Source organism: Rhopalosiphum padi, chromosome 1, assembly GCF_020882245.1.
Source record: "Rhopalosiphum padi isolate XX-2018 chromosome 1, ASM2088224v1, whole genome shotgun sequence".
Taxonomy (NCBI): Eukaryota; Metazoa; Arthropoda; class Insecta; order Hemiptera; family Aphididae; genus Rhopalosiphum; species Rhopalosiphum padi.
In genome coordinates, this window is record NC_083597.1 from 3,600,333 (window position 1) to 3,625,885 (window position 25,553).

Consider the following 25,553-nt stretch of genomic DNA (forward strand, 5'->3'; position numbering starts at 1 on the left):
GACAAACCTCGTGGGCACTGGAAAAGTGGAAAACAACCACGACTATACGAACGATAAGCAAGCTGTGGTCGTCGCGCGAGTTCGTGACCGAAGACCATTGACCACCACGCGCGAAAACATATTTACCGCGTGACGTAACGGCCGCCGATTGGACGAGCGTGATCGTCTGCGGCTCGCGCGGAATTTCGGATTTCCACATGCCCGACGGCATGCACCACGTCACGCACTCGGCTGCGGATCCGCCCGTCGCGCTGGCCAATATTATTATTATTATTATTATTATTTTCCTCCTTTTTTTCGCCTCCATGCCCCGCCCAGTCGGCAGACTATGTAGGGTTCCCCGATCCCGCCGCCACCGCGTTCGTCACGTAACCGTACACCGATACACCACCCCACCAAAGGCGCGCGCACTTCAGTTATCCGCGTGTAATGTGTACACTGTCACTGTACGTCTGTATCGACGACGATAGCGCAAACGAGCGTGTTTTCCACGACCGTCTAGACCTCGTCCGCCGCCGCCGCCGCCGCCCGTCTGTGCGTACAGTGTAATCGAGGATATAATTTTTTATATCTATCATCAATCATTATCGTCGTCTAAAAATAAAAACCGAAATTTGACGAACACACCTCAATGTGACGCGGGAATAATTATAATAATAAACGTATACGTGATAACTCGAGTGACATCAGCCACAAGTTCGACAAGGATATTATTCACATTTATATCGTACGGTATATTATAATTATAGCATATCATCGCCGTTGTTCAGCGAAGATACCGCGTAAATCCACATGTACATTAAATGTGCGTACTCGATAGTGTGATACCGTCTGACAGTTGAACAGTGTGCGCAGTCCGCTGTGACGTTTTGACTGTAAAATTATTTTCGTTCGACTCGCGGTCAAATTTACATTCACACGCTTCCGCTGCCAAAAGTGTTTTTGTGTGTTGTTGAGCGCGAGTGTCCCACAGCAGGCTGCTGTCGTTCGATCGTTTGGCCGCCGTCTACATGGTTTGCGTGCGTGTCGTCGATAGTCGTGGCGCCAAAAAGCCAATCGTCGTCCCCGTCGTACCCCTTCTGATTCGGTGGCGTACCTTACAATAATAATAATAATATCATACGAAACATGTCAATGAGTGAGTACACCGCCCTTATATCTTGTCCTTTTCGTACCTGTACTGTAAAAATATCCGTTTCTATGTACTTTGCTGGCGTAACCTGAGGTAGTCTGAAAAAACAGATGGTAGGTAGGTAGATGTTTTTTACGACCCACAGATACCTACCCACATATCTGGTGAATGTTTCACTCTAATATTAAAAATTCCTGTGAATATAATATCAATCCTATACAGCTTTGGAGGATCTAGAATGTTTACCATATGCATTTTAATCATCACACAAACTGTAAATTTTTAAATGTAAATTATACTGAGTAATAATCTCAGTACAATGTGTCTACAACGTTTAAAATAAGTTCAATAGTGAGTATTGTGGGTTATAGGTTTTAATAGTGTAAATTAGTTTAAATCACGGTTGTATAATGTTTACTTACATTATTTACATTGACATAAAATATAATACCTAGAATACTTGCATTCCATTGGATAGTACTTATATTGCACAACATGTTGTGTTCAATGCATTTTTTTAAATCTATACATAATACAGCACAGCTGATTTCACGATTGCCCGCATAGTTCTATTGAATGACAATATAATACCTACCTACTTTGATCCTATCATTACATTTAAATTGATATTAGCTTATGATATTTAGGTTAGTTGTTTAAATACTGTAAACTGTAGTTCTTATTAAACTATTTTATAATCAGTAGCGTATTTGGGATAATTTTTCAAGGGGGAGGGGGGAAAAATAGAATTATTGCTCGCTGTTACAATGTAAGGAAATTCGAATGCAATAATTTATTTATTTTTTTTTATTTGGTTAGGGTTTTTAGACACTAATCCAAACTAGTTCAGTTATATAATTCAATAAATATTCAACACAATAAAAAGCACCTTATTTATTGCTCAAAAGTTTAAATTTTAATACAGATGAGTCATAGGAAATCATAAAATAATTATAATATAAGGTCTATATTTCTTTTTTTGTGGCAGCAAACATATCAATTACCTCAGCTATTTGAATGTTCCCGTGCTTATGAATATTTAGCAAAGCCAATCCAACTAAGCAATCTTGTCCTTTACTTGACTGCAACCAAGTTTTTAAGCTAAGTTGAAAAAGCAAAGCATAGCAAAATAAAAAAATTACCGTGCATAAGCAAATAAGCAAGTCAATATTTGTAAAATTGGTCAGATAAGAAAATGATATTATGAATTATTAACTCAAATTATACTTAAAAATTATCAGTGATATGTGGTCATATAAGGGATAACACAGGATCCATAATACATAACTTTATTAGGTATTTTATAGATAATCTTTTGATTTTTTTTCTTGATTAGTGACTTAAAATTTAAAATTAAATATTGCATAATTTAATAAATGCAGTAAGATATGTTAGCTTTCCGTAATATAGTAAAAAAAAGATGCCCCTGTTGCCTCCCCCTCCCTTAAATACGCCACTGTTTATTATACTTGTTTGCTTAAGAATATTCAAAAGTTAGTTGTTTGTCGTTTGTCTAAGATACTTATCATGATATAATTTGTTATTTAGATAATATAAACTTAATCTCTTTTAGCTTGATGAAAAAAAATTTGGTGATAGATTAATATACAACTTTATATTATGCTTGTCTCTATGCTTTTCAAAATATCTAGTTACCTAATATAAAAAGAAACTATTTATAATTACTTAATGAAAAATTAGAAACATGCAATTACTTAAATAATTTTAAAGAAATATCTTTGAATGGTATAGGTAGGTAGGTAATAACAAGAATAATTTATACTTTATATGTATAGTAAAAAAAATGAGTCAAAAGTAAATTTAAATGTGATTAGTATTGAGTATTTCAGTAGTAATTTATGTACCTCTTGATATATATCCGTATATATTTTATTTCTATGTAGAATTTAAGTTTACATATTTAGATTTTCCATTATTTTTTTTTTTTGTAATTATATTGATAATTAAATGTACCTATACATAAAATTTATTTCCAAGTACTTTTAAAAATCTAGTTAAAATAATGAAGGAACCATTGTTATGATTTAATCACTAAGTTAACAACTACCTATATCGAGCTGTATATAACCTTGTTCATGATATATAAATAGGTAGGTAACTATATTTTCACAGCTGTGACCTTGTATGAATGCATAATATATATTTTAATAATTTTATGCTGATATTCTATAAATTTAAAATCATGTTTCATGTCTAAATATTTACTTACATAAGTTTAAAGAAATTTGTCTTAAAACTTTAAAAAATCATAACTTGTAAAATAAAGAAATAATTCTAAGTAAGTAGTAACCTTTATCAATATATAATAGATAGGTACCTAACCTAGATAGTTTTCTTACTTTTATGATACCAGTCGTATTGTTATTATTAGTTTATTAGTTTCAATCAAATTCTTAACCCATTAATATTAATTTATATTTGTATTATACATAGGTACCTAGTCTAAATTATATAAAATACAAACTATGTTCGTAATAGCTAGAATAATGGGTACACAATGAGAAGAGAGAGTAGGTTAGCCAGTTTAAAGGATGACTGAAACTATTAATCGACATTAAACTATAATTTGATAAAATAATTAGAAGAACATAAAAAATATTGACTATGGAAATATTAGTTGAGTTTAGAGTAAATGAGTATTTTTTATTGATAGGATTTATAAATAATAAAATACAGCAAGTTCTGCAGCATGTAAATGTTAGATTTATTATGAATAAATGTAATTGATTCATATACACAATTTTAATATATTATAGTATTTAATTATAGTTTTTAATAAAAAAAAATATAGATAATTATCAAAACTACCAATTTAGAGCGAATTTAATCTTTTGTTATCATCTAATTCGATTTTTATTCTATTTAAGGGGCCGCTACACCAGCATTTGTTTTCTCTGTCTATCTTCCACATAATATAGGAACAAAGATACTCCGTATTTTTCACGATTACGACTCTGTAGTTCAGTTTAGGGCAAAAGCACCTAAAATATATTTTATAAAGAAGAATATTTCCTGTGCATTGACCGGATAGATTTTAATATTTACAATTTTGAATAAATTATTAATGGTTAAAAATAGTCAAAATTATTTTAAATTAAAACATAATTATATTTATAAAAATGTAAATATTAAAAATCTATCCGGTCAATGTACAGGAAATAGTCTTATTTATAAAATATATATTGTAGGTTGCCCTAAACTGAACCAGAGAGTCATAATCGTGGAAATACGGAGTATCTTTATTCCTATATTATGTGGGAGATAGACAGAGAAAACAAATGCTGGTGTAGCGGTCCCTTAATGAAAGTATAACTATATATTTTATCCTTATTTTAAATCATATAATCATTGAGTTGTTACAATTTATTGTTTTATATCATAGTGCTTCACCTAATATTTTAGAAATAATGTTGGTATATACCTAAATTTTCAACAGTATTTAATAATTTAATTCCACATGGGTTTTGACATTTCTGTTTAATTTATTACTATACCAGGTATACAGATATTGTGCTGTTTATTAGTTAAGAATTATTAATCCAAGTACTTTTATTTCTAATCTTATTTGTAAAATACTTTTTACACGTTTTCCTACCATTCACAATGTAGTTTATTTACTCCGTAAATTGAACTTAAATTTTTTACTATAGCTAATTCAATAAGAAATTTTAATTTTTCTGTATTAACTTTGTCTGATTTAATATATTGTTATAAACTATAAAAGGTAATATGAATTAACATGTACTTGGTTTTTTTTTTTATACATTTTATAATAATCTGTCCTTAGCTAAATTTTGAATGTATGCTAATTAATAAAAAAGTGTATAAGTTCAATATTTAATTACAACAAACATTAAAAATCGGTTTTTTTTTTTAGACATTTGAACATTGCTTTGAAAAAATAAAAATGTAAACATGCTCATTATTTTTCATAATACCTAAATAAATTTTGGTTAGGTTAGGAATTTTTTAATGAATTTTCTGAATACTGATGATGCTTTTTTCAGTTATGATATAGCCAGAAATATTTGTTATTTCAGTTTTTTATAATCAAGTTTGGTTTGAAAATATTTAATTTTTTTGTTTTTTAATTACCTTTTAAGAATCTATATACTAAATTCTACATCTATTTATTACTTTTAAATATAAATTTGTTGATATATTTACCCATTATTAATTTAATAACTTAAAAAATGTTTATTAAGTTAAGGTTAATTTTAATATTGTATTGGTACCATATAAGATATATTTAATAAATTAAACTAAATATATTACCTTTTATACCTTTTGTCAAATAAAAGTAATCTCAGCAATAGTAGTTGTGGTTAATCTGCACTAAGTGCCACATTTTTTTTAAACATAACTTTATCATTTTAACAACTGCCTAGCTTGTATTTAGATATAAAATGTACATGGCATTATAATCTTTTAGTTTTTAACATAGATTTTTATTTTAATAAAGTAGGTATTTAAAATTAGATAAATAGAGAAGTCAAACTACCAGGGTAAAATAAAGTCTAGCTAATCTAAGTAATCTTTTTATGAAAATCAACTCATTTATCGTTTTTTTTGTCTATCAATGTTTCTAGATAATTTAAATTGTATAACAAAAACATATTATAATCCAATTATATATAACTAGTTTTCTTTGTGCACTTCGTTGCCCGTAAAAAATGTATCAATGTTAAATTTGGTTGCTGAATGCTAACATTTAGTTTAACACGTGTGGATAATTAATATTTTTGGTTTTCTGAATAGATGATATTTCCAACATTTCTTTTTTTCTTGTTGTTTACCATTTAACGGCGGCATATTTTTTTTTTTTTTTTGAATGACCAAGTGATTTTTTTTCATTTTGAACCAAAAATCAATAATTCATAAAGTTTCAATAGTATGAACCAAAAACGATGAAAATGTTTTGTACTGTTTTACTACATAGTATATAAACTATTCACTAAAATACTAATTTCTAATAATAACTAATAATTAGTAACATAGAAAAAAATATTTATTATTTATATATATATATACATAGAAATCGCAGACAAAAAGTCCGTTAGTACCGTTAAGTAGTGTCCGTTTAAAAAAAAGTTAGACAAAAAATCCGTTTTCAGTTTTTATAGTCGGATAAAAAGTCAAAAAATTAATATTTATTTTAAATATTTAAAAATTTAAAAATGTTTGTACACATATTATATTATTATATTCTCGTATAACTTACAAAAATATAACAAAAATCCATTATAGTTAGGTATCTATAGTAACGACAAATTTATATTTTTTTATTATATACTATTTTTTTTTTTTTAGTTTTAGTTTAATTGACTTATTTATCAATAAATTAAAATTCATTGTTTGTTGAAATGTATTTAGTTACAAATAAATTTTGATATTGTTGTTCCTAAGATATCTTGTGATTGTATCTATGTTAATATTTTTAAATACACGTATCTATATGTACCTATTTAAATTAATAATAAATTATATGATTATAAATGAAAATAAGAAAACAGAAAAAAAATGTAATAATATAATGTCTACAAACATTTTTAAAATAAATATTAATTATATAAAATATTTTGTATTTTCGGACTTTTAGTCCAACTTTCTTTAAAACAGACTTTTTGACCGATTACCTATACATAGATGTACAATATAATATATTTTAGCGTGTTAATTACTAATATAGATATTATTAATCACCTATTTAATCACTATCAAATATAGCTTATGTCACGCAGAAATAATGTAGCTTTCTATTGTTGAAGAATTTTTTAAATTGGTTCTGTAGTTCCAGATGTTACTTTCTACCAACAAATCACAAACTTACAAACTTTACCTCTTTATAATATTATTGTATAGATAGGTTCCCAACAGCTTTTAGAATACAATTTAATATTTTTTTGTATATTTAAAATTTTAAATTAATCAAATGAAATAATTATGTTGATATTTTGAAATAAACATTATCAGTTTACCTATATTATATTGGTAATTGGTACCTATTTTGTATGACATAAACATGTTGTTCACCTGTTAAGAATAGATACCTATATTATACATTGTAAACTAATTATAATATTTTATATAGGTACCTGCTTATTTGTATTTTATTTAAGATAACTAAGTCTTTGAGGTTAATTAACTTCTCTTTGAACTTGGCTGTTACGTCAATACTATTAAATAATAATCAATTAATTTTTTTTTACTTCCTAAAGATTTTGCAATAAATAAGATTTATTTTTAAATTATATCTACCTATACACACTTGTTGGTAATAAGTAATAATGAAAGGTGTTTCATATAAAAAAGTGTAATAATATAAATTGATAATGCATATATGTACAAAAACAAATTTATTATCAAAGAAATTACTTCTTTCAATCTGTTGTTGTTATAATATAGTGGTTAATGTTAAAACCTATACCATGATATCAAACAAATATAAAATTCAATTATAAAGATTAAAAATTCTTAGTTATTGTGTGAGATCCCAAGTAATTTTATGGTTTTTATGGTTTATATAAACCATGTTCATTGTATCATCGATTAAATATACATAAATGCAATATGTATTTAATCTATTATTGTACCTATATAGATAGGTAACACAATCAATATAAGTGTTATATAAAAAGTTGAAAATTGGTTATCAAGAAATAAAAACTTTCCCAATAGGCTAGTCTTTATGTAGGCTAATTAATTAATGTTTACTAAAAAACAAAAAAGTATATGTTTCTCAGATTTATATTAATATACATTTAAATGTTTCAGATCATTACAAAATGCAGAAAAAAGTGACACAACTAATAATTTTAAGACAAAGACAATTTAAATGTTCAAAATTATTAATAGTTTGTCCATGTGTGAATTTTATATTAAATTGGTGTTAAATAAGTGATTGTGGTTCAATTAATTTTTTTTTTCTATCATTACTTAAGTATAAAAAATTACAATGGTAGATACAAGAACATTAACCGAGTCAGCCGAGAAGGAAAGACAAGAGATGGAACAGCTAACTAAACTTATGACTATGAAATCAGCTCAAATAATTGTACAATCAAGAATGGGTGAAAGATTGCATACTTATTGTACAAATCAAAATAGTTCGGTAAGCATGATTACAAACCATTTTATAAAAAATAAATTTAGTTAAATAAATATTTTTATTAAAATTTTTAAAAGTTCAGTTAATAAGGTAAACATTTTTTGAATAGAATAAACCTTAAAATTAATAAAAATCTAGCCATTAGTTATCTCAGGCATGATAATTAAAAATCATTGGGTAACTTTTTTTTTAGTACACATTTCAATAAAGTTGTGAGTTAGAATACTATGTATAAAATATGTCCATATAGTTAAAGGTAAATTGACCAAGACATCCTATAGAACTTAACAAAATATAATATGCAGTAATTTGATAAATATAATTCTTATATGTTATAGGTGGAACCCAATCTTTATCTTATCCTGGTGATAACCAAAAATTAGATTTGGTAGGTTGTTTTATTGCGAAACTGATACTTCATTAATTATATCAATATATGTCTAGGTATAACATTATATTTGGTGTATTCTTGTAGAAAGGGAAAAGTTTGGAATTAAATTATTTATGTATGTATTCTTTATCAAATAGGTATCAATAAAAACTTAAGTTATGCTTAATAAAATCCTTTTGGATTTTTAACTACCTAATTCTCATTAATAAATTATACAAATATTTCTTAAATATGTTCATTAGATATACATTTTTTAAACCAGTATATTGATTATACCTAATATATTGAAATAGTTATTTTACAATGTAGATCCCTACATATATACATTTAATTATTTTATTTTGTATTGAAACACTGTTACTTTAATATATCATTATATGAAAAGTTAATAAAAGTTAAAAGTATATTAGAAACTTATTAAATTTAAAATGGTTAGATAACAAACAATAACAACTGATTAGATAATGTTCTGTATTTAAAATGTAATTAGTTAACGTAATGTCATATATGACTAATTAATGTGGATAGTGTATTAGTTGGTGTACTAGTGTTAAATAAAATATAGAATTGTATGTATGTACACATAATTTCAGTACATTTTTTTGCATATTATTTATTGCTCTTTTAATTTAAGCAGTTATTAATTTCTTTCTTTAATTACTTAAAAAGCAATATTTAATAAAGTTGTTTTCCTTATCATAATCCAATGTTAAATTTTATCAAACACTAAAAATATGCAAAACAATATCTAAAAATATTAACTATTGTTGAATAAAGCAACAATAAATTACTTTTATATTATAATTACCTTTCATAGAATTTTTCACTTTTAAGTAAGATTTAGTTATTTTGAAATGCTTAAAAATATAGTTAATATGTAGGTATATAATAAAACAGAAATGTATTACAATATTTTTATAAATGATGAGTTTTTAATATGTTTTAATAAGGTTTAAAGAAATATAAATTATTACTGTTACATTAAATTACAAGTCAGCATAGCTAAAATAGCAAATTATTTCCTTAATGTATACAAATATTAATATTGAACTGTAATGTATAATATAATAGTCAAAGTAATAATACTAATTGAACTACTACATGAGTTTAATATAGCTTGTCTAATAACTGCTGGCCTTCACATGTAAAAAATTCACAATCTAGTTGAATTTAATAATTAATCTGAAAAATTAAACATTGTATGACACAATAGTCATTTGACAACCATCTTTACTCATACCATATTAATAAACTCATTTTGTTCAAAGACCTAAAATCACTTATAAAATATAAAATCATCATGTCTATTTTATCAACTCAAGTTATTTTAAAATAAATGAGTAGTTTCCTAATTTAAATCGAAACCCCTTATATAATATTACAAGGTGGCTGGATTATTATCTATCACAATAAATTGTTATGCTGTTCTACTAACCTACTTGTGCTATCTTTATAACTATTTTCTATAACTACTAGTACTATGCAGTCTATTTTACATAACATACCAATTTTTTAAGTTTTTTAATATATTTAAAATATTTTCAATATTTATACTACAATAATTTAAATAAGCTTTTAGTCTTTAATTTAATTTCAAATTAATTACATAAACAATTTTACTAACATGATATTTACTACTAAAGTTATCAATTGTATTGATTGTTATAAGTTATATTTTTCCAAACATACAATCTTAAATAAATAATAATTTTATTAACATTTGAGAATCACAATTAATTGGCTACTTAATTTGTTCTATTTGCCTGAATGACTAGTGTAATGAGGCAAGTCTTTAAGCAAGAATTTTTTTAGTTTAATAAACTCTAAAAACTAATATCAATAAATTTAAAAAAAAATAAAAGCAAAAAGTTGCTAACAGTATAGTTAACATTTAGGTCTTAACACTAGAGGACTATATACCCCAATACACAAGCTGAGCAAATATTATATTTGTATTATTATAATTATATTCTGATAATAATTGTAAAAAAAATAAATCATATTTATCCATTTATAGTTTTGCTTTTCTTTTTTTTAGTTTTAAATTATTTGGAGAACAAAAAAAAACTGAAATAATTTGTGTTTATATAATTTTTGGATGAAAACATGTGGAACTGTTTTCCAAAATTTAATTATAACTATAAAACCAATAACATAATTTTTGATATAATATATATTATATTATACATTATAATATTTATTTGTCCAATCATAACAGTAACACAAATAATTGTATGCGTAAAATATATATAAAAATGTGATTTATACAAAGAACTTAAAAAAAAAAAATCAATGATTATTGTGTTGTGTTTTATTCATTTTTAATACATTTTGTGTTTACACTAAATCAAACATTAAATTATTATATCATTATATTATATTTTAATTTTAATTAAAAATTAAAAAAAAAAACAATGAGTAGATCTTCTTGTGAATATTAATTAAGTATCTTTATATTCATTTAAATAAATATATATTATTTATTTATTATAAAATGTGTGGTATAAACTGGAACTTAGTGTATTCTTAATGTTTAAATGTATATAATTTTATCTAGTTTATTAAATCCTGTTAAGCAAGGTATAAAAGCCTTGAAAACAAGTTCACTATTGTATGGAATGTACTTTGTTCAAATTGTATTATTAAATAAAAAATGTTCATACAATCTTATGTTGACATTATATTATATTGTGTTTATCTAATTAGATTTAACAAGTAGTGTAATTTATTCTATTTTGTTTTTATACAAAGTTAATCATTACATTTATAATTTTTATATTGGATACCAATATATCTACAAAAGTTTAATAATGAAAGATCTCATGAAAGATGGGAAAACGATTATATTTATATTGGATAACCAGAATAGCATCATAATGGAGAAAAATATTTTTTTCATTAAAAAATAAAATGTTTAAAATCTAAAGATAATATTTATTAAAATTTTGAAAAACATTAGAAAACTGATTGAAATTATGTAAAAATTAATAGATCTTTGTATCTCTATAATAATAACATCTGATAAAATCTTACTTAAATAAAAAAAAAATTAATATTTATAACTAATTGATTTTTATATTTTTTTTTTAAATGTAATAATTTAATTGAAAATGTGTTAAAATGAACATAAACATTAAATTTGAATATTTTGGCTGAAAGAATTTGAATGATTTTTATTAATTATGAGAATTTATGATAATCATAATTAATTATAAAAGTCTAAATGTTTTGGTGTCATAAATAAGATAGTGATCTTAAGGTACAATTTCCCTGCAACATCAAACAGCAGAATAGCACTGCAGGGAAACCGTACTTTTACAAAAAATATTCACTAATAATAAACAAATTTTTTATCTATTCTTAATTTATTTGTTTTGAGTAAAATGTGCTTAGTTATTAAAACTAATGTTCATATTCTAAAAGTTATAACAAATAAATAATGTAAGCCTAAATGAATAAATGTAATATAAAACCATATTTTATAAATGCTAGGTATTAACTTGTTAATACTAATAATAGTTATTTTTAATGTTCTGTTTCAGATGAATGTTGCAATAAAAGAAATCCCAGACGTAATAACTGAAACAAAACTAGCCTTAAGCAATGGACTTGGAGATTCTGTTCCTTTATGTGTTGAAATATTTTTGAAAACTGTTGATGGAGATAAGATGACATTAGAAACATGGAGTATTGGTTTATTAGCTGAAAGTGCCTTTGATCCCTTTTGTTCTCGACACTTAGTTTATACTCTATATAACAGATTAGGAATTTTATTAAAATCATTAGTGTCAGTTTCTCGAGTAATACCAGCTTACCGATATTCAAGGCAACAATCACATGATTCTTTTCAAATTCATCATCGAATTTATGCTGGAGAACCTCAAGTTCATACTCTTGGTAAGTAAACTAAGATCTTGTATATTCTCATTTGGTGCAAAATTATTATATTGTGTACAACATATTATTTAGATGCATAGCCTTCATATATTTAAAATGACTATTTCATCATCTTTAAATAATTATTCATTTATTTGTTTTCATTTTGATTATAAGATGGCATTCAAGAAAATTCATTAAAAACAATAGAAATTAACTTATAAGTTAATATTTATTGATTAGATATAAATGATATAATAAAAATATATAATATTTCTACTTTTAAATAGTTCATAGTTATTCAATGTGTTAAATTCTTTAGGGAACCTTTTAATGATAATTTGAAATTAAATAGTTTTTTAGGTAGTAGAACATCACTTTTATATTTAATAATCTGATAATTTGGATTCGAATCTCAATTTGATAGTAATTATATGTATTTATAAAAAAAAAAAAAAAATAGTGAATTAAAAGTATTATATTGTTATTATTCATATCAATTTAAAATTTTGATTCTGTGTAGATCTTAGTTTGTAAACGTGTACAGTATTTAGTTCTTTTGATTACCTTGAAAAATGTAAATTTGTGATTTTGTACAAATGGATAGTAATATTATACATCAAGGGTCAAGAATAATTCTTATTTCTTTGGCTTTGTAAGAGAGGTCAATGTCATTTTTTAAGTAAAAATGTTTAAAAAAAAAGGGTTTTCATTCATTTTGAGAAAATTATAATATTTATTTTCTCAACAATATTCTTTTTTTTTTTTTTTGTTCTTTCATGCATTATACCACGGATTTTAACATTTAGTTATATATTTGTATTATTGTATTTAGTATCATTCATAATTTTAGAATAAAGTAATAAACAATTTTTTTAACTCTGTTTCAATCCTTTCACTTACTATTGAAATAAATATTATAGACTATGATTAGCCATATCTAAAACTGAAATATCTCAAGATAGGTTTGTTCAATAATGTTTACAAATGTCTCTTTGTTAAAAATAATAATAAAGTATGTTCTTGGACGATTATAAATGATACAAATTATTGTTCATCAAGTGTAGAATGTTGTTGTTTTGATTTGAATAACTCAATTTAGAAAGATTAGAAATAGAAGTAGTATATTATATATAGTATTAATAATCATTTACGATATAAACAAAAAATTAAATGAGCTGACAGTTTACGTATAAATAATGATTTATTCATTATTGATCTAATTATGATTTAATATTTATGTGTAATTTTACAATCTTAAAGTTATAATCATTGATGTATAAAATATACTTTTTTTTTGAAAAAGAAAGTTTAGTACTTTTGACATTTTTATCTGCAGACTGCAAGTTTATATAAGTATAAGTAAAAAAAAAAAAAATAAAACCAACAATAATATAAACTCTAATTGTATAATTTTTGAATGTATTTTGAGTGAATTTTGTTTTGGTTATACAGTAATATGTTTTTTTCTGTCATCAAGTAGAACATTTGCTTCAATCTTTAACTTTAAAGGTAGTTTCTGATAACAAATTGTTCTAGTTAGAATATTGGGGGTTAAAAATTACGAAAATCCATACGCTTTTTTTATCATATAATTGGGAAACCGATAAAAATAGCGATAAAACTATTTACGCAACACAAATTTTCTTCGATTTCTGTTTTTTTTTTTTTATTTAGTTCATAAAAGAATATCTATAGAGACTTGAAAATTTTCATCGTTTTGACAGTTTATATTATATTATTATTAATACATATCGACATTTTTAATATTTAGACTATTAAGCTCTATTTATATTTGTACAACTATTCATATTTCATACCATTCTACAGTATGTTATATTGACTTATACACTATATTATGTAATGTTTTTGATAGTGTTTAGAAGGAATGAATTCCTTTTTCACATTTTTAGTTCTTTTCGTGTTTCAATTTACTCAGATATTTAAATAATTAAAATTAAAAAGTATTTTTAAAAGTTAATTTAGAAGTTATAAAAGTATTTTAGTGTACAATACTCCAATGCCCTCAAGTGTTCTTGTCGAGAGATTTGTTTCTACTGAATCCAATGATTCTAATGTAATGACCGTTAAACGTTACAGACTAGGTGATGAACTATTTGAAAAATTAGTTCATTTAAAACAGAACAAAATTACTTTATAGTCTATTATTATATAATATTGATAAATATTGTTTAAAAATAATGAATAAATGAAAAAAACTATATTCTCTAATCAATATTATATATCTTTTTACTGAAATAACTAAATAGTAAATTATAAAATAATGTACCTACCTGTAGGTATATATTATAATTGAAAAGTGAACTCAGAAATATGTAAGTAACTTGCAACGCAATTAATTAATTATTATATATAAATGTTTTTTCTCATTTAACCAGTATTGCTATTTCTATAAACAGTAGCGTAACTACCCTCGTCAGCGCCCCAAGGCAAAATATATTTTTCGCCCTACCTAATATAAATTTGATTCTTTGACCTTTGTCATTAAAACTTTGCCGTGACCAAATTTATGTTTTTTTTTATAAGATTAACCCAATTACACAAAACCAATATTATTTTATTTGTTATTTTGCGCCCCGACACAACTGCCTCTGTTGCCCTTGCGATAAAAACGCCACTGTCTATAAAGTATAAATGTATATATTATATAAAAAACATTGATGATTAATTAAGAATTTTTATTTTATTTGGAACTAAAAAAGGACCTCGTTTATTTTCTAAAGGAACGATTTTTTTTTTTTTAAGGAACGTGAAATGGAACGAATTCCTTTTTTTTAAGGAATTTGTCAAACATTGGTTTTAGATATTAATTAATTTAATCTACTGAATTACTGAATAAAATACTAATATTAATTAAGATAATCTATCCTAATTAATAGATGTGGTCCATCCATCCGTTCTATTTTCTGAAAATGGGTTTTTGTATACAACGATTTATGATTGGATTTAAATTTTATACATTAGCTGTAACTATAACGAGGTCATCTCATGTTAATGTAGCGGGTGATTCATCTGACACGTTCCCTCTTTTTATTTCAATAATGAAGTTATCGAAATCTAGTTTTTGAAGCTTTTAAATATATACAAAGTTTCTATGTTTTGTGTATCATATGTTTGTTCTACAAACCTCTGATTTCCAAATAACAACTCCGTTTTTTACTGTACCTATATTATTTAGAAGTTAATTTTACTGAAATCAGAGAATATTAAAATCAGAATTCAAACGAGTAGTTTCTAGTTAGAGTGTTTCAGTTTGGAATGGGACAATCTAAAGATAATATACTTAAATGGGGATTAACCTCGGGAGATATCTTATTAGTTATTACCTTAATGATCAGTACATTTTTTGCTAATATGGAACAGCAGTTACTATACTGGTCTTGTTCACAAAATAAAAATTAAAAAATTGTAGACACAGCCTAATATTGGGAAACTTAAAATGTATAACTATACTACCATATTTTATTATTTATTTATTTTATTGTTTTATTGTCAATTTTATATTATGATTGTATAATCAGTATGATGCCTTATTATCACACGAATAAAAAAAACAGACACAAAACCTACTATACAACAAAAGTCAGTTTCCCGGTTTTTACATTTGAAATATTAATAAGAGTAACTTTTAAGTTGTATAGTAACTTATTATAATATAGTTTTGTAGAAAATTTTGCTTAAACATTTTAATATTATAATTAATTATACAGTTTATACGTGAACCGTGAACGTGAATACGTGATTATAATATAGTGACGAAAACCGGTATGGCAATATTAGTGATTCCTGCTGGCTGCTATACGCTTTTAAACAACATTTAAATGAAAACTACCATGAATAGCATTGACATTTAAACAATAAATTATATATAGCTTTATTAGACACTATATTATATATAATATATATATAAATATAATACATTCCGTTATTTAAAATATATTTTTCTTAACATAAAATATTGTCGTGTTTATATTATGTTACATAGGCGGACATTTAGTTGAATCTTAGTGACTAATGACCCCGCACCCCCTTTCTATACACAAGTATAACATATTTTACACCCCCCCCCCCCCATGACCCCCTATGATTCTGTATTATTATTTTTTACTCCAATTATATAATACTAAAACTATATATTATTTATTATATGAGTAACAACATTTTATTCTGTTTTTTTAAACCATTTAAAGCAAAATTTAATTTGTGGATATTTTTTGTGAGTAGATCATTCGTTTAGATTGGCTCCTTCGAGTGATCGGTTGTGTTATTACTTATTATTATGACAACTTTTAAAGCAATTATTTATCACATATTATAATTAGTACCATAGTTAACTATTTTGTTTATGTCGTTTTATGTATACCGCAGTACTATTTTACATTCTAAAACCATCCGTCTTTGTTATAATAAATAATAACATTTTTCTGGTTTAAACTCCTGTCTCATTTATCAGAATCACAGATAATTCAACGTTTAGTCAGTTATGTTAATAGAAAAAAATAATTTGAAACTGAATCACCTTTTGCGTAGCATCTAGACGTAGTTAATTATTGACAATTATTGAATGGTCTATGAAAGATTTAAAAATATCTGTGATAATCTAAATTTTTAAGAAAATTATTTTTCAGTTATGTTGAATATTTTGTTTACGTTGAATTCTCTCAAAACAATAATAAATTCTTTAAACACTAACGAATGTCAGGTACATGTATTAGTTAAGAATGTTAAGATACATGGCTACTACGTCGTTTATATAATATAACAACTTTTATACTCGTATAAAATAATATTATGTTAGATTTATTTTAAAAATTATTTTGTACCAATAATTATTAATTTTATTAAGCTTATTTTGTTTTTAAAAAATATTTAGCTGAGCAAAAAAGTATTCTATATAAAAATGTCTCTAGTACAGCCCAACCATCATGTATATGTATAATCTTAATCAAATCAAAAACGATTGGTTTTAAAATTGTAAACCTTATTTTCTTAAGGTTAAATGTTTAATTTGTTTTAAATGTTTTTAAATAGTCGCTTTAGATTTGTAAATAAATAAATTAAAAATAAACTTTAACAAAGTTATAAAATCAAACCAGAATATTTAACGATGCGAAACAAATTTTGACGGATTACATTACATATTTTTTCTTCCGTGAAAATTTAAAGTATATCTTAGATTAATTGTAAACTTACTGTTCAAATTGTTTGATGTATAATATTAACATTGTTTAAATTTAAAAACAAGTTAACTTTACATGATTTATGAAATGAAATAAATATTTTGTGATAAAATTATTATGTCGAATACCTAATAAATAATATGTATTTTATTATTGTAATAATTAGAAAGTACAATCTTATATCATTTCAGTTAAACTTAACCGATTTTTTTACATCTCTATACATTGTTACGTGGTGATATTACAGACCATAATATAGTTACCGGTGATCATGACGTAGTAAAGGAACTTCGAACTGACGTTTTTTTATATAAACCTTGTGCCTAATAACATGAAATTATAATATTGTAATATATACATTATATATGTGTAGTATTATTTAATTTTAACGAAAATTGTGTGGAACAATAATTTGTATTTTATGTATTTAATGTCTCTTAATCATTATGAGGTCAAATGTCACGATGACACGTTTCCACTTTCACTTGAATTTTGTAGTATCCTAGAATAGATGAACAGATGCTTCTTTCGAGTTTTTAGTGTTTGCACCTTATCTAACTTAAACCATGATTAGGTATTTAGGTATATTAAGTACAGATATAAGGTATAAGTACAAATATATAACTATTACCGTTTTTTTTTTTTAATCGTATCTACTGTATATTATTATTATTATTTATTAGTTTAGTTAAATTTCTTTCAGGAGAATTCAATATCAAACTGCATAGTATTACAAATAAATGTAATAAAAATACAAGTTATAATGCTAAAAAAAATATATTATTTAAGTAATTGTATAATGTACACAACCGCGAACTTCAGTCTAAATAAATAATACATTTAATACGATGAGATATTGTACCTACATGCGATAAAGTATTAAATCCAAAGCCATTTAATTGAACTTCTACTGCAAATAATTTACAGGCGCCGTTATAAGTAACATTTATTATGACATACTTTTTTTTCTAATTATCTGTGATGAACCTTTTGATTAATCTATGCAAATGCTGTAAGAATTTTAGGCATATATATTTCTAAAACAGTTATGAAATTTCTTTAAAACATAATCAACACTTACGTACCTTATACAATATGTCTTATTTACGCCTAGAATATTTTTTTAAACTTTTCATCTAAAATATTAATTTTAAAATAAAGTACAAATCAACTAGAACTTAACTCAATTTTATTTTCGGAGTTTTGAAGAGGGCGTTGTAAATCCTTATTTTTTTGTGTTAGATGTTAGTATATATATATAACCAATATAATATATACGCCAATGAGTGTGTGGCGTATTGACGTAATGAGTCTTATAATATATTGGAGTTATATAAATTTAATTTAGAATAATTTTAAACAAACAAATAACAATATCACATAATTTGTTGAGTTCCCTAACATAATCAATACATATTCCGAATACATTTCATTAACAATACTTCACCGTTAATGACTCGAGTATAGATAACTTAACTTTTTACAAGAGTTCTATAAATTTTCTGATACTGTAAGTCTTGTTTCTGATTAAAAAAAAACCCTCGACAGAGGTATATTTTGATTGCCTTTCGATTTGAAAAAAAAAAGTTTTAACGGAGGAGACTTACATAACAAAAATATTTTAGCTTGCTTAATATAATATCTATAATTTTTCTCGGTGATATGCATGCATGATAAATTTATGCATTACAAAACAAGGAATAAGTTTTATGTTTTTTTATTTCTTGAACATGGTTCTTACAAGAGTCTTGTGAATTTTAAATGATATAAATAACGTGTTCTCGATAAGAATATGCTATGTGTTGCATATTATAGTATATTACGCTAATATGTTTAAACATAATGTTACAACCAAAGATGATTATAATATTTAATGTTTTAGCGATTTATCGTATCTTACTAAGAATATCAGTATTAGTCAAGAAAATTGGCATCAAGATTATATTCATCACAATGTGGTATTGCGATCTAAACTTAGTTTATTTTGCTAGTTATTTATTCCGTGTATTTTAGTATATATGAATAATTTTCATTAATATTATAAAGAGGAAAAATGAGCTTTATTATTTTACTGTTATGACTAAATATTGGTACATGTAATAATTGTATTATACTTTATATATATATCGACAATGTCATGACCCGAAGTGCATCCAAATTGTTGCCAATAAATTTGTTTTCATAGATTTTAGAGGTCGTGTTACACAATAGTACTAACAACTAAAGATTGACTAGTCTCCATACTCATTTCTAGGCTATTATTCAATTTTAAATTTTTAACACATAGTATATATGTGTCGTATGAATAATTATTTTTATTTTTACGTTTCAAGACAATAATATAATGAAAAGTCACATATTTCTATAATTATTATAACTCTATATACTGTACAAAAATATCACAAAAGAAAATTAAGGCTGCCAAAAAAATCATATGCACTAGTCACTAGGTGTGATAAATTGATATTTATGTTGATTTGTTTTAACCATGTTACAGGAAAAGAATATAAAGAATTACAAATTGGCCAAGTGTCAATGCCTATCGGGACCATTCAAGTGACAGTTTGTTATCGTACCTCTATGACACTAACGTCTCAACAAGATCCAATTATGTTGAAAAGTGATCATTTTCGAAAAGAGTATAGCCCACGACACAATCAGATAATCAAAACTCCAATGTATGTTTTATTTTCATTATAATTTTTTTATTTTCATTTTAGTGGTTTCTAGAATAAAGTATTATTTTTGAACACATTTAACACAATTAACCATTTGTGTGGCTAATAAAACCAAAAAAAAAAAAAAAAAAATAACAAATAATTATTATGTTTGAACATATTATCCTATTCTGGAGCCCATATAATATTCTTACTGTTGTTTGTTATTGTAATATAATTAAATATTAAATTATGTTCAAATTTAGTGATCAGTCTAGAACATATATCATGGATGATTGGACTGTGGGTGCTTTTTCAGACAGTCTCGAAGAAAAAGTTAAGAATCTTACCCTATACCGTATTCCTGAGTTTCCAAAAGATACATTCATAAAACCTAGGAAACGAGCCGAATATTGGCCACCACACATGGTGCCTAGTAATCAATTGCAAAAAGTCCAAGAATCGACTAATGAAAATAATAATTCAATAACATCTTCTATCCAAAATAATAAGAGTTCTGCAGTAAGCAATGCTGTGGTGATAAGCACTGGAGTTTCCAATAATGTCAATTCAACTGAAACCAAAAACAAACTCAATCACTCAATGAATACATCCAGCAATGAGGCCATCAGTGATTTTATTTTGGTAGAATTGGTAATTTAATTAATGACTAACTTTACTTTAGTATTTTTTTTTTTTTTTTTTTTCATTAACATTGGGAAATTAAAAAATGTAATTGATGTTTACTGGTGTTTGTTATTTGATTTTAATATTTTAGTCGAATAATTTATTTTTTGTTACCTATATTTGTATGCTAATATTTAATTAATAATTTTAGGGTCAGACTGTGAAACCTCAATCACCTGAAGATTTTTGTCGGAGACGTAGTTGTGACAACAATCCATTACAATTTAAGCCTGCTGCATTTTCCGATTCAAATCCAAATATTGAATTGGCACTCTTCTATCAAAAATTTCTTGGTGCTCCATCATTAAAAGTTCGTCCTGATCATTTGAATGTCTACAACCACCTGTCCGAAATTGTTGAACAAATTAAATGTTTTGATGAACGTATGGAAGAATTTGACAGGGTAGTATTAGATTTATGCCACAAAGATGATGACAGTGAATAAAATAATTGAAAAACATACCCTCCGTAATGTTTGTAACAAGACTGACTGTCAAAACGAGTAAGAAGCTCAAAATGAATATGTACTTTATATGCATATACATATATATTTATATATAATGTATATATGTACTATTTTTTTAAAAATATTTTATAAAAAATAAAACCAAGTTATAGCAAAGTTATAAATAATTCCAAAACATTACTGTTTTGTTTATTTTCTAAGCAAATGACTGATCAATGATTGATGAATTAATAAATTATTTATTATCCTCGCGTAGGGTGTGGTGGTCACTAAAAATCACTTAGGCCTCAAAGTTCCTCCTTTTTGTTAAACATAAAAATAATAATAAAATTTTGCATTTATGTTTAATGAGGTTTAGTTTTAATTTTAATTTATTTTGTTTGTTTATTTCATAATGTTACCTTAAATAATAATAATAATTTAACTTTTTTGTCTTTTTTGTCTTTCTTTTTTTTTTTTTTTGTTAATAGGCAACTTTTATACATTTTATAACAAACAGTACTCAATAATATTAATATTTGTTTCTCATAAAATTTAATTTGGTTTTTATTTTATTCTAATCAATACAGGGTCAAGATTAAAAATTAATTATTTACTACTTATATGTATTCAATTGTCATATTTCTTATCTAAGCCATTTAGCCTAATTATCAAATGTAATACTTCAATAGTAAAAACATCTAAATTATTAAACAACAGAATACTTAACTTATAGACCATAAACTACGTGATATACTGGGTAATTGTTTTATCGAACAGAATTCATTATTTAAAAAATATATATTAATGTTTTTGAAAATATTTATTTTTGCTTAATTTCTAGTTGAAATAAACAATTTTTTCTAATTTTTTACTTTTTCAAATGACAACATATATTTTTAATTTCATATTCTGAAGCAAAATATTACCTCAAAGTATTTCCATTTATTAAAATCAAAAATTTGAATGAATAGTTGATGAGTTATTGAATTTATAAATTTTTAAAGTTTTGGTGAGCGGAATAGTAGACCAACATTGTGGGGTCTTTGTACCATGATTTTTGCATCGAGAAATACTCAGAAAAATATTCTGCTTCAAAATATAAAATAAAAAGTATATGTTGTGATTCAAAAAATGAAAAGAATAATATTGTTTTAATTCGACTTAAAATTAAATAAAAAAGTATTTCCAAAAATGTTCATAGATTTTGAAATAATTAATGTTTGATAAAAGAATAACCTTGTATATTTATATTAGTTGCCTGTTTCTTATTGTTTTCATTACTTTTAGTCTCTTTTTTTATTTAATTTTTTTTTTATGTTTTATTTAAAATTATAGTCAATTGTTACTGAATATTGTTAACCAATAACACATTATGGATGTTTACATTTATGTGTGTCTATAGACTACGGATTTTTAATCAATGCTTTAGACAAATATTTACAAAATGTAACTTTTATCAAACATTTTTATCTTTGATTCGGTTATTTTTTTTTTAATCACAGTATACCAGATTTTTAAAATAATCATTGATTTGTTACAAAATTATACTAAATTTTTGTTTTTTATAAAATTAAAATGTTATACAAATTGCAGTTAAAGTGTTAAACATATTCTGAATTTATGTTTCACATGTTAAGATTATAGCTACCACAATGATTTGGTAGTATGTAATAAATAAACGAAACAACATTAATATTTTATGTATAATTTTGTCTTTTCCTTATTTCTTTCGTCCTTGTTGATTTCAATATGATTATACTTGATAAACTAATATATTTTTTAGCTCTTATCATTCTTGTCTTTAAAATGTTTATTATTTCTACCATACAATTATCATATTTTATCATAAAAAATATGCTTAGTTATTATTGAGGTTTATCCATATACTAAATGTCCACTAAGTAGATGTACATTGCACGAAAATATAATGGTTCAATTAATAGTGAATTTCTATTAGTGTGGAGAATAAATTGTTTTTTAATTTGTATGTCTTAGAAACAGTAGGATCTCACTTATATTTAAAAAATAAATATATTTTTACAAAAAATATGTTAATAATGGTAACAAAATAATTTATATTAAGAACTAATTACACAAAAATTAAATTAAAAATACTTTAGTAACAATATTATACATCATATAGAAATTTCTTTAAATAATAGACTTCATAGATACTAATACATTCTAATATATTTTATACATTGATTTGTTGCACATGCAAAGATAATAACAATCCATACTTCAAAGTATAATTTATTTATACTGTATACTTAACAGTAGTCTTCAACCTTTTTGCACTTGTGGCCCACTTTTTTAGGCCTACATTTTTACATGACCAACGTTATCTTTGTAGAAAAACAAAAAAAAGCTAAAAATTGCTTAATGCTTTGTACATATACTGTGATTTAATATCCATTATATTATTATAATATTTTAATATAGAATATAAATTATATAAACTTAATTTTTATTTTAAAAGAAGATTTATCACGACTCAATTTTAAAGGTCATACGACCCACTGGTTGAAAACTACTGCTGTACAGGATAGTTTTTCATATCAGTATTTAAGTAGTTAACTGAAAAGAAATGGGAATGATTCTATAAGTATTTTAATTTCAGGTTACATCATTGGAAACAGTACATGTACATGGTAGCTATTAATCAACTATCCTTTCTTCAATACATATGAAGAAGAAAAAAAAATTCCCTTTAATTTAAGCCTTAAATCTGTGGTAGTGAGCATTCGGTAATCTCAAATTAATTGTATACTTACTGATTCATTTAGGGCCATAGTTTTGACATGTTGTACATTATTATGTGCGTAGCAGTGGCGTAACTAGAACAAAATTTCGGGAGGGGTTACAATATAAAGGGTGATTATTTTATCATGAAACACTCATTATTTCAAAATGTATTCATGTTTTTGAAAACATTTTTTTACATAGTTTCAAGTTGTTAAAAAGACCAAGTTTATATTAAAAAATTATATTTTTTATCCTTTTTTCTTTTTTAAGTTTTTTACTTTTTTGAATGATAACATAGTTTTAATTTCATATTCTAAAGCAGAATATTTTTATACATAAAAATCGAGTTCATGGCGAGTAGTTAATGAGTTATAACTGTTATAAGTATTTAAAGTTTTGATGCGCTGGCCGCTGAGTGAAGTGGTACGGGGTTACCCGCAAAATGTTTGTCCACTACTCCGCTGTCTAAACTTTAAATACTTATAACTCATAAACTACTCGCCCTAAATTCGATTATTATGTATCAAAATACTCAGAAAAATATTCTGCTTTGGAATATGAAATTGACAAGTTGACTGCCTTGTAAATTTCACTGATCTTTCCACGAACGCCTTGAGTATCATACATGCACTCAGTAGTTTTTCAAACCCGGGCTGAGTATCATATATGATACTCAGTTTTTTTTTAGAAATTCTGGCTTAGGAAATTCCTTAGATTGTAAATAAATAAATAATATTGAAAAATGTAGAGTATCATATATGATACTCAAGGCAGTCAACTTGTTAAAACTATGTTGTCATTCAAAAAAGTAAAAAACTTAAAAAATATAACTTTTTAATAAAAACGTTTATTTTTTAACAACTTGAAACTATGTAAAAAAATGTTTTCAAAAACATGGAATAATGAGTGTTTCGTGATAAAAGAATCACCCTGTATATACTATATATACATAAGATAAGTACATAGGTTATTATATTAGGCCTCGAAGTAATTTCGGGTGCGGTTACAACCCCTTACCCCCCCCCCCCGGTTGCGATACTGGTGCGTAGTAAGTGATCATTAATATGTATAATTCAAAGTTAGACATATTATTCATATTTTTTTTAACTAGTATAGTAAGTAACTAGTAAAATAACTTTAACATAAAAATTAAGTTGGAATATAAGTCAGTTCCTAAATGTTACCTTAGTTAAAACTTTAGAAGTTAGTTTATTTTTTATAGTTTAGTGTATAAATTAAAAAATCCATTTGTTTAAATGTAAATTAGGTCTATCTTAGTTAGGTATT

At 24.7% G+C, this 25,553-nt stretch overlaps 1 protein-coding gene across 2 annotated transcripts; it reads left to right on the forward strand.

The window, feature by feature from the left end:
• The first annotated feature begins 403 nt into the window (after positions 1-403).
• On the forward strand, positions 404-23,216 carry LOC132931634 (autophagy-related protein 13 homolog). 2 transcript variants are annotated; one of them, XM_060997524.1, is made up of 6 exons: positions 404-1,138; positions 7,928-8,264; positions 12,195-12,549; positions 20,227-20,407; positions 20,653-21,040; positions 21,225-23,216. In XM_060997524.1, exons 2-6 carry the CDS (start codon positions 8,109-8,111, stop codon positions 21,516-21,518), a joined length of 1,374 nt encoding a protein of 457 aa, XP_060853507.1. In that variant the 5' UTR covers positions 404-1,138; positions 7,928-8,108; the 3' UTR covers positions 21,519-23,216. The 2 variants fall into 2 exon arrangements, with proteins under 2 accessions (XP_060853507.1, XP_060853508.1); XM_060997525.1 differs by having other exon boundaries at positions 405-1,138; positions 20,653-21,031.
• Positions 23,217-25,553: the final 2,337 nt, after the last annotated feature.

Excerpts from the sequence above, each read along its gene's own strand:
- LOC132931634 (XM_060997524.1), top strand. The coding sequence starts at position 8,109 with ATGGTAGATACAAGAACATTAACCGAGTCAGCCGAGAAGGAAAGACAA. Across the intron at positions 12,550-20,226 it reads ACCTCAAGTTCATACTCTTG|GAAAAGAATATAAAGAATTA; the intron begins GTAAGTAAACTA and ends ACCATGTTACAG. Across the intron at positions 20,408-20,652 it reads CAGATAATCAAAACTCCAAT|TGATCAGTCTAGAACATATA; the intron begins GTATGTTTTATT and ends GTTCAAATTTAG.